General features: G+C 40.1%; 1 protein-coding gene across 1 annotated transcript in view; it reads right to left on the minus strand.

Annotated features, from left to right (window-relative positions):
* Positions 1-1,340: 1,340 nt before the first annotated feature.
* Positions 1,341-11,743, minus strand: part of LOC107037403 (heparan sulfate glucosamine 3-O-sulfotransferase 5) — a 33,815-nt gene continuing 23,412 nt past the window's right edge. The window contains exons 2-4 of the mRNA XM_015255948.1: positions 5,939-6,034; positions 3,021-3,534; positions 1,341-2,535 (exon numbers count right to left, since the gene is read on the minus strand). Of these exons, the coding sequence (XP_015111434.1) occupies positions 1,942-2,535; positions 3,021-3,534; positions 5,939-5,997 (1,167 nt within the window). The 5' untranslated portion in view covers positions 5,998-6,034 and the 3' untranslated portion in view covers positions 1,341-1,941. The remainder of the gene's footprint in view (positions 2,536-3,020; positions 3,535-5,938; positions 6,035-11,743) is intronic.

Raw genomic sequence — 11,743 nt, forward strand, 5'->3', positions numbered from 1 at the left:
CGTCATAGTCCCGAGGAATAACTTTGGTCCTATGTTGAGTTGAATTGTGACCCTGTAGGATCATGTGTGCGAGAGGAAGAGGGATCGGGTGAATTCGTGACACCAGTGATGGACGTCAAAAGCTCATGGGGCTAGGGACTGTACATCATGGGAATCGAAATGAGTTGAATGGAATTGGGGATGAATATATATTTCAGAGGTATTTCCCCGGATGAAATGTTGGCGGATCTGCTCTGTGTCAAACTTTTTACGAAGGTCATTCCTTTTTTTTTCGATCGGTGATTAATCAATAGTCACTGAGTCTAACCTCAAAATTGAGAGAATATCGGAATGAATGAATGAGTACGAAGATGAAAAGTTATTTCTGGACATTGGCCGAAGGTTATCTATTACCGGATCAGGTGCATATATCAAACGATTGACTGTCCGGCCATCACTTCCCGGGATAATCAACCCTCATCGAACCCAAACTCAAGACAAAAGGATTTAATCTCTCAATCCATACCCGACTAATTAAATAATAATACCAAAGAGCACTTCAGACTATGTTGATGTGGGTAACCACATATTCACACATGTGCAGTTTCCCAAAGTACCGAGTGGTTTACTATATATGTACACGGATAAAAGCCCGGAGTGCATCCGCGTGTTCATGGGATTAGAGGAACGAGAGGTAAAAAAAACACGAATGTGAGTCAGAAGGTTGAAATCAACGTGATGAGGGTGAAATGCTAGTGGAAGGGGGCAGCCATGATGGATAGACGCTGAGTGAAGATTACCTGCACCTCATTCATTTTTTCTATCAAACTAATTCCCACAGGAAAATCGATAATGAAAATGTCTTAATTAATGGATGAGTTGATGTTGGAATGTATAATAGATGAGAAACGATCAACGTTTGACAAGATACCCGGAGCACTGGATAACTAAATCCCACAGCCAAGATCAAACACAGACCCCCGGATACCATTCGTGAGATTACAACGGCGTTAGTAACGTTGAAATAACAGTCTATATATTCAAACCTGTCTCACAAGGTTCAACTATACCTGTATATTTTGAAAATGGTTACAGATTCCAGCCCAGGGGTTTCTCGTTAATTCATTTGAAGAGCGAAGCCCCTTTGAGGTTAACATTTTGAATACAGAATATCATCGAAAATTTATTCATGGAGAAGTATAAACATGCAATTGACGCATTTGGCTTTAAAACAACTCATTTTAAATGTGAATATGTTAGATCTTCGTTTCTGATGAAGGTAGAAATTATTTCCACATGAGAAAAACTTGCTTTCTGGCTTCTTCAATAACTTCTGATCAGAAATCATTCCCGAAAATTTGGAACGTGGTGGTGTGTTGCTTGCCAAGTCCTGATAAATAAAGCAACAAATCTTTGGCGACGCGACAAATGAAATCCTTCAACACACGGGAGTTTGTTTGTCAACCCCCTAGTGTAGTCACTAACAGAGGCGTCAAGCTCACTCCTTTGTGTACAAAATTTGTCGACACGTATCTATCAAACGGTGGGCAGAGCCCATCGATAGTTAGACATGGAAGATGTTTGACGAGCAGTGGTCAACGAGAATTTCACTCCTCCACTAAGTTGACATACAATCGATGGCCCTTTACTATCGACCAACACGAATGGGTGTCAGTGCCATCATTACTTGGCAAAACTGGCCAATAATCAATTGTGCAGCTAAATTAAAAATAAACCATGATAACTGGAGAAGCGTGTTATGCGTCAATTGAATGAACCCCTTCTCCCTCACTCACACAATAAAAAAAAACCATCAATTAACGATATATAACAACTTCCAATGTGGACTTTATAAAAATATTAAATCTCTTAATATCCAACTATTAACCCTATGATATGTATCAGTTCCTATCGAGTCAAGGACCAATGTGATCCACCAGCCTCCATCTCTCCTTCATATTCCTACTCCTCCGGCCACCCAAGATCCTCACCCACTAGTTCATAGAACCTCTGATTATGTTCATTAAAGAATTTTCTCAATTTGGTGACGACAATTGGACTAACACGTGGATGCCTTCTGCCTTTACTCTCTCTGAGACACTTTTCCGATGTCTCATTTCTTAGACAGTAGAAACCCTTGGTATGATTGAAATAAAAATTGTGTCTACCAATTTTTGGCTCAATACCAAGAAAATTCTCAATTCTACGCAACTGCGGTACAGGATCTTCAATCAATTGATCACCATTAACAACAAGTATTTGCTCGCGTGAAAATACTTCTAACCATCGATGCATATAATTATGATAAAGGGATATTGCTATTGGACGATATGACTCATTGATAGTGCCATCAGGACGTATGACAAGTTCCTCGAAACTACGTTGCGGTTGTGATGGTGGCTTTTGACTACCCTCAACTGTCGTTGTTGCTGTTGATGCCGCTGCTGCGGCGTGTGTACGCAGCTGGGTATAGTCTGATATCGCACGTGTCACTGGTTCACGTACGATCAGCAGTAGTTTGACACTTGAATTCATCGCACGAATACGCTCCGGTACCTTTTTTTTTTTATAAAGGAGGATACGTTTTCAGTTTGAATGTGGAAACTACGTGATTTGAACATTTGATGGTCACGTGATGCTGACGTGAGTGATCAGACGGCAAAAGGTTTGAAAATGGAGTTCATGAACTTCATGATTAGATTCAAAACTAGATACTTTTAAAATTCTTTCATATTCATTAGTCGTGAACAGTTAACTGTGATGTCTGTAACCGATCAGCGATAAAAAATGTGTTTTTTCTTAGAAGCTTTCGATGATATGAAATGAAAAATGGGTATTTGAAGATTGCCTGGTATGCGATAACAGACATTTGCATTGTTCAAAATCGACAATTGTCGCCTTTTGCGAAACATTTAGATTGAACGCGTTTGACTCTCATAATGAATGTTATATAGAATAAAGTAAATGGTAAAGATTTGTTCCTCTCAATACATGAAATAAACTAATTTATTCATGAATAACCATTTATTTCAACAACTCACCTCAGGCGTAACGAAGTAACTAGGGCTCTTCTCGATGGTTAGCTGTCCTTTGAATGAGTACGGCATTTTTTTTCTGTACCACTCAAGCCCTTTTTCATAATTATCATCACGATCAAAGAAATGCACTTCACCAGCTGCTTTTTGTATCTGCGGATGGAGGAATAACATCTCTAGAAGTGCTCGTGTACCACATTTACGTACACCAACGATTATAGCTTGTGGTAAATGACGATTAGTACGTGAAAAATGTACTTTATTGGATATTAAAATCGTTGGTAATTGTTCGTGCTGATGATTATCAAGATCATTTGTAACATCATCCATTGTTTCAATAACAGTTGCTGCATGGAGACTGTAGATGGCACTGTCGTAGAGTATGTGGAATGTCAGGAAGAGTGATACTAGTGCGACTGATAGAAATGCAGCGGCCATTTTTGGACGTGACACGCCGACTACCAGGATACAGTCCGACGTGTCGCCCTCGGCCGGCCTCATGGCGGAGCGGGGCATCCACCTTTAAAAAAAAAAAATGACATTCATTTTTTATCAACCAATCGCACTGATACATCAGCATGAATGATTAAATTGATGTTTCGGAAGTTTCCGATTTCAAGTCGGATGGAGGCGAAAGTTGGTCCATTGGGGGAGTAGAGGACATTTCCAAGTCCATATACTGCTGGGCAACTGATTTTAGTGGGATCGCTGCTAAGATATTCATGGGTCAAATGTTCTTGTGAAAGTTTGTCCGATAAAAATTCTAGTATTGATTAACAGCAATGGCCTCTCTTCGAAGTTTGGAGCAATTAATTTTTTCTTTTTCCGAAAGGCTATTGTCAGCTACACGTGTATGACTTCTGAAGCCGTGAATTGTAAATGCAGTCTATTCCAACCGCAGATACGATAGAAGCCATGTTAATTCAACTAAAACTGCAAACCGCATGATGAATTTCACATCTCCGGTGGCCTGATGAAATCGTTTTAAATATTACAGAGGGCTTTTAAACAGGCAGAAATTACGCTAGGATGGGCTACCGAATTGAAGTGAATTGTTAATGGAATATGTTGTCAGCGATTAGAATACCTTAATTAGTATCGGGTGAAATACTGGTTACCAAGATGGCGGTGGGCTTTATGGAGGGTACTTCAAAGTTGTTGAGGGAGTTACACGATGAGGGGGTTTTCTGGAGTAGATGCAAGTCCTATTTTAGGGTGAGCATAACAAGAGGGTCAGATGGATAGTAAGAAAGTTTGCATCGGGTGTCCTGAATCACTCACTCCGCATATATTTCAAATGTGCTGGAGTAGTTTGCAAATTGGGGGTAATGGAGGACCTTTCAGCAATTCTCGTCAAATTCTGCTGACAATTCTAATTGTAAAATATCAATTTTTCATATTTCGCTATCGTGAACAGGTAAATGCGACGGATTTAACCACCGGATGATCAAAAATTGAATTCCTTTTGAAAGCTTTTGATTATATTGAATGGAAATTCGGTGCTCGAAAGCATTTCGATCTAAAATATCGCGCATTTCCATGGATCACGATTTTAGTGTCATTTTCAGTGTTAACAATTTGGCGTATATTAACTAGAGAATTCTCTCATATATATATTTTCAACGCTGATGGGTTGAATAAGCGAAATGAATTTTTCCAGCAAGGCAACTTGTAACATTTCATATTTTACTATTCATATATTGTGAATAGTTTTTTATGACCGATGTAACCGCCAAATAATGACAAATTGGGTTCCTCGTGAAAGTTTTCAATCTTATGGAATGAAAATATTCTGTTGGAACGCTTTCTACTATTCAACACCAGATATCTGGATCGCTCACAATTGTTGCTTTTACCAAATCAAGGTAATCCGGATAAATATGTATATTTAAGAGGGTTAATATCCATTTTGACGGGTATAAGCCACAAGCCAATAGAAAATTTAGTGCCAAGTATCTCCCTGACTGGCTTTTTGGCACATCACCAAGTTTTTGTTCAACACGCCCGAATGAATATTCGAGTCTTTGAGGGCTCGTGGTTTTGTCGGTTCAACTTTCAACATCAAGACACGATCCCCTTTCTTTTTTAACCTCTTTATTCCGGTAAAATGAGAAACAGAAGGAGGGGGAAAGGTAAAAAGGAATCGAAGCCAATTGCAGGAGAAACCTGGGCCGATTCGATCTCCACCCGAGCAATTTCATCCGTGAGGGAGAGGCAAATCATCCTGCATTTTTGTTCCAAATGGTTTTAAATTTTTGGAACGATGGCAATTCTGTGGATAACCGGAAAGTTCCTTCGTATGGAAGATGATAGGAAACGAAAAAGAAAAAAAAATGAATTACCGGAAAATTATGGTTCGTGACTGGGAAACGTATTGGACGTTCTGACCAGTAGGAAATTGAGACATTGATCCGGCTATTTGGTATGAGTTATATTTTCACTTTTTTTCACATCTAATCAGCTTTACGACTCCCCCCCCCCCAAAACTGGTATTATTCAACTGTAACTGATGGAATTTATCGTCAAGTAAGAAATGAAAATGAACTTCGTGACTCTGACTAATATCTACATTCAGAAAAACGAAATTGAAGCAACTTGGAACTGAGTGAGCTTGCTATCCTCGAGGTGAAATCGTGCCGTTTTGCGACCACGTATGCGGAAACTTTAATTAGTTAATTACAGCAGTGCCGAGCGTCTGTATCTGTGTTACGGTTTTCCGTCTCTACTGCTGAGACTGTGGCCTTGGGGGTACGCTTGATTAGCGGATCCAAGTGTTTCTGTTCAACTGCACAAGCCCGAGGATAATTATTAAATTCCATTGCACGAGAGAATTATAAGAAGTTGCCCGACTAACTTGATTCAACGCCTTTCACAGCCTCAAATATACTTTTCTCATTAAAGTTTATTATTAATGTTGTACTTACAAAACATCTATGGGGGATTTTGGTGACCACTCACGACGAGGCCGTGCCTTGTTGGGCATCTGCGCACCTCTATTTCCTTCACATCTTTCCTTATTTCTGAAACAACCACAAATGAAAATGAAAATTAATCAAGACACAAATGATAAATCTTATTAATCTCAATTCACGAGTTGTCAGATATAATGGAGAATTATCATTTAGATTTATTACGGAAAATACACAGCGGGAGGACAGACGTGCCGACACAAACTTCATTCGGAACTCGATTAACTTCGTCTCTTGTTTCCCCTTCAACTCGTCATCTCACACCATTTCTCCATCTGATCTGACACCCCTAGAGCCCCCGTCAAGGACGGTCTGAATAATACATTTAAACGAGCCACGAATAGCCAGAGCGTGGTTTACATTTGGTGTATACTCCAGCTGGTAGTACTCCTCCCCCGCTGCCTTAATTTCAGATTGAATTATGCAGCAAATCGATCCGAGAATCCTAGGAGGGTGGAAAGCAGGTGGATAGGGCAGAGAGGGTTGAGTGAAGTTTAAACGAGAATGCATTATCCTATTTTGTAATCTCATGTGAAGGGTATGGTCAGCCGGTGAACTCAGCTGTTTTTGCATGGTAATTTCACTTCAACTGGGCTGGAAGCGATACTGCTGGGATAACTAAAGGAGTTTACGATATCAAGTGGTGAGAAAAAAATTGTGAGGGTGTAAGTAGTTCATGTTAGGATGAAAAAAAAAACAGCTAATGGTCAGATTTTCTGCGGGTTAAAATGGGTTCTGACCATATGAGATCATTCGGAGATTGCCAACTGAAACGTTTTGCACAGAAATCATTATTTGGTCACATTAAGAGTTGATGAATAATTAAATACAATTGCTGTAACCAAAGAAACCCCTGTAACCAATTATTTTCCTTCGAAATACAGAAAAACGATATGAAAAATGCACCTCCGAAGACAATTCCTCCCATCACCCTCGTTATTCAAACCGATCACATCCACTTGCCTCAATTCGTCTCACAGTTACCTCCACTCGTCCGTAATTCACTTCAATTTTTTTCTCTTCAATCACTACAATGATCATTAAATAACCCAGTAATCAACCCCTGACCCCCTCCGCCAGCAATTCTCGAATCAATCTCATGCTATTCTCGATGCAACCCTCGCATTAACGACCAAAACTCCCAAAGATCAGTTGATATTCCCATGCGGATAACAATCGCAATCGTTTTAACAGAGATCATTATTTCGTCAAATTGATATTTAATGAATAATAAAATACGACTGATGTAACCAAAGAAACCCCTCCAACCCATTATTTTCCTTCAAAATACATAAAGCCGATATGAAAAATGCACCTCCGAAGACAATTCCTCCCATTACCCTCGTTATTCAAACCGATCACATCCACTTCCCTCAATTCGTCTCACAGTTACCTCCACTCGTCCGTAATTCACTTCAATTTTTTTCTTTTCAATCACCACAATGATCATTAAATGACCCCGTAATCACCCCCTCACCCCCTTCCCCCAACTATTCTCGAATCAAACTCATGCTATTCCCGAGGTAACCCTCGTATTAACGACCAAAACTCCCAAAGATCCGTTGGTATTCCCAAGTGGATAACGATCCTGGGGGTTTCACCGGATGGCCATGGATTCACTCCTCCCCACCACCTTGCCTTTTCTCTTCTCTGTGCATCACCTCCATACCCCCCCCCCCCCCCCCCCCCCCCCCCCCCCCCCCCCCCCCCCCCCCCNCGCCGTTTCTCAATCGCCCCCCGTACCTCTGGATAACGATCATTCCCAGGTATTGCCCAAGGGGGGGATTCACCCGTTGCGATATATCGACTGCTTCGAAGTTTTGCCCGCTTCAACATCGATCAACTAGCCCTCCCCCCTCCTCCTAGCCCCCTTTTCTTACTGAAAGGGGTGCACGGGTAGAGGGGAGGAGGGAGTCGTCTCGCGTGTTACTGGCACATAGCTGCAGCCCTGAGATCGTTAAGGCAGTAGAGAAAAACAGCCTATTCGACCTGCATTTCCCCGAAAAGCACTTTTCACGTGGCCTTTACCCAATGCTAATAATATAGCCTGAAAATAATAAATGCATCGCGATTTTTTCAACAGTTGTTTCGATATGTCCAACAAGTTTTTGGCATTTGGGGTCTCTCAGGGGAGAATAATTAGTTTTTGTGGTAATTAAGGGGGAGGTTTAGGTTAAGTGTCTTGATGGCTGAGTGGGAGGGGTTGAAAATGACCCCATTTGGTTGGTGGAGAAATTTGAGGGTCAAATCGCATGGGTTAACTGAGGGTCAATGATGACAAAATTATTTTCGAATGTATAATGAGGAGAAATGGATCTTTTTCGTCAATTTAACGATAAATTTTGGGAGCTTTTTTTTTCCAAGAGGTGATGGGGTAATTTCTCGAAATAAATCATTGGCTGGGAAATAATCCTCTATAAAATACCGGGAAAAAAGGCATCATAATGTACGTGACTAGGGTAATTGTACGAAGGACACGAAACAACCCGATGAAGTTTCGACCTCGCCTGAATATAACACGATAGTGAGAAGAAGAGAATTGGCCAAAACAGGAGCAAGGATAAACGCACGAGAATGGAAATTCACACGGGAATAAACTGTACAGTTTGAGGCGTTGCGTGATCGTAATACGTACAGGGAGAGGTAGGGAATAATGTAAACGGATTTTGTCTTAGAGAGGAGACAAGCTGATACGGAAATAGATAGTGGCAATAAGTGGCTGTGTCGTGTGAGTATTATTCCAATCGCTGGTAACATTTGAGGGCTCTATCAGAATTGTCAGAATGCATTAATGACAGCATTGCGTGGGAAATTCAACTTCAGATATTTTTTTTCCCCTTATCATTATCTTTATTGGAAAAAGACTGCAGGACAAAATCCATTCGGAGCCGTAAAAAATACATTATATTGCAAAAAAAAAATTACGAAAGCCACACTGGACGTATTGTAAATATTATCAAAAGTTGAAAAAAAGAAATGAAATTCGTTCGTTTTGCTTGGGAAAAAAAAGTAAAAAACAGTATTCTTAGCACCCTCGTGTCTATCGTGAGGAGGAAAAACTGTAGTTGTAGAAGAGATTTTACAAAATTATATTGACCAAGTTTTATTTCTCGCTGGCAACTGCCCACTGCAATTTCCAAAGTTGATGTGAAACTTCTCACTTCCTGGTACATGTCAGATAGAGGGAGAATTTTATTGCATGTTTCTGTAGTTCAGAGTTTGAAAAAGAAGATTAGAAAGTTTAATGATTGAATTTTTTGTAATAAAATTCTAAACAATGAAATTGAGTCAATTAATCTGATAAAATTTCGTTCTAAAACTCTATTTTGAGATCAATTTGGCAAGAGTTTTTCACTTTATGAGAGAAATTATTAAGATTATTTTCATTTGGTGATGAGTGCCTCGTGATGTGGAATAAATGAAATCAAGAAATTATCCTCTCCTCCCAAATATGTCAGACCTTTGCTACTCATGCAATTGCTGAATCAATAATCATAACGTATGTAGTTTCGGGAGGTGAGTTGGGTTGATATGAAAAGGTCAGGCGTCACATTGAAAATTTATCGGGGGAATTCTCTCTGGATATACCGGAGACTCGCCGAAAAAGAAGAAAAATAGGGAGAGAGGCCGAAATATCTCCATCTCCCGCTGCTCCCCCCCCCCTTCCTCGCGGCCTTTTCAATCGGTTATATTTTTTTCATCATTTTTTAAATTCCCAATTTGACACGTGTTATGCTGCACTCTGACGTGTCCTCAAGGATCCACTGCGCCCCAGGATACGAGAGTTTAAGGGTGAAAATTGAATTGAGAGATCAATCATAATTTTAACCTTCAAAGTATATCAGTCGAGTTAATAGATAAAGTTGTCGGGTCATAATTTTTAATGAATTAAATAAATTTGAGGGTTAAACATTGAAGGGCACATTCAAAGGGTCAAGCTAACGGTTCTCAAAAAAAAAACTCACCAAATATAGCAGTTTTTGACTGCAAATGGAATTGAGAGATCAATTATAATTTTAACCTTCAAAATATGTCAATCGAGTTGATAAATAAAGTTACTGAACAACAAGCTAAAGGTTCTATTAAAAAAAAAATTACAAAAATATATAACGTATTTTTACCGCACAAGGTAATTGTCCAAGTTAATTATTTACTACGGAGTTGATTAATTCTCTACTGCACCCTCCCCCTCCAGGCCTTATCAATCTATTATATTTTTTGCATCATGTTTCTATTTTTAATTTGACACGTGTCATGCTACATTCTGACGTGTCAAGGATCCTCTGTGCCCGTAAATACGACAGTTTAAGGGTGTAAATTGAATTGAGAGATCAATAAAAAAAAAAAAAAAAAAACTTCAACTTTCAAAATGTCATACGACTTGCTAAATGAAGTTATAAATGAACAGTTGCTCACAACTTTTAATGAACTGAAGGGATTCGAGGGTGAAATATTAAAGGTCAAATTCAATGGGTCAAACTGAAGGGTCTGCTTAAAAAAAAACTTTTAACGAGAATTTAAAAAAACATAACGAAATTTTATCGCATAAATTAATTGTCTACTGAATTTGGTGGTCGTGGGTTTCTCCATCCCCTCCGCCTCCTCCCACGTCAGTTACCGCTGGGAGGGGTGGGAGGAGAGGAGGGTGGTGGGGGTGGAGTGTAAAGACAGTGACGTAGCAGTAGTACAACGCCGCGGTGGAAGTGAAACAGTAGTAGATACGGTAGACGATGGGAAAATACGATGCACGACGAGTGAGAGAAGGACGAGGGTGAGGGGCTGAGTGGAGAGAGGGAACGAGACAGGAGGATACTGTCCTCTGTGTCGTATTATTCGACAAGGGCGCATGCGCCCTGGACGTCACCACTGAGTCAAGGTCTCCCCGGCACTCTCGACGAGCGATCGACCTGACCTCGTCTCTCTCCACTCCTCCTCGCCGTCCCATTGCACTTCTAGCCTCACGTGTGCACATTTTTTTTTCTTCAACACCTCGAAATCCTGATAAATTCTGCATTTCAGGGGATGTTTGGCGAGAAATATAAATATTGGGACTTGGGGGGTGGCGGGTAGGGCATCGGAGAGCGGGGAATATTTCCGGGTGAAAACACGGTATGACGAGCTCATTTGAGAGAGTCGTTTTCGAAATGTCATTTGAAAAGGAAAATTATTCTGAAATTTGGGTTTTTTGGTATTTGGGAGGGGGAGTTTTTTTTTATTTCGCCAAAGGTGGGGGTGGGTGTATGGATTTTCATGGTGGAAAATTGATTGTTCATAAATTATTCACAAAAAATGCTCGCATTTAAAAATTGCATTTTTTAAATTATTCCATCAATCTTCCCCCAAAAATAAAACTTTCTAATTTTTTTTTCAGATTTTTAAAATATTTTCTAACGGTTGATTATCGAGATTCAAATTCCGACCTGCAAAGTTTAAATAACAAAATTGTAAAATATCCGGAAACTTGGGGTCAAATGAGGCTCAAATGACAGTTCCACTAAATGATGTTCCACTACAAAAAGTAGAAAACCATTTCACTGTAGAAAAAATATCCAAACTACTTGAATATCCTTAAGCATTAATTTAATTTCTGGTTTTGGGTTCCGAGGATCTCTCCACTTCCTCCAATTCAACGAAAAACCGTAGGTGTGGAAAAACAACGAGCCAAAAGTCCAATTAAAGGCGAGCTAGGTTCATCGAGTGCTTCAGCACTTTAACCCCCCCCCCCCCCCCCCCCCCCCCCCCCCCCCCCCCCCCCCCCCC

The sequence above is a fragment of the Diachasma alloeum genome, unplaced genomic scaffold (assembly GCF_001412515.2).
Source record: "Diachasma alloeum isolate Michigan unplaced genomic scaffold, Dall2.0 Dall_scaffold_00219, whole genome shotgun sequence".
NCBI classification, from domain to species: domain Eukaryota; kingdom Metazoa; phylum Arthropoda; class Insecta; order Hymenoptera; family Braconidae; genus Diachasma; species Diachasma alloeum.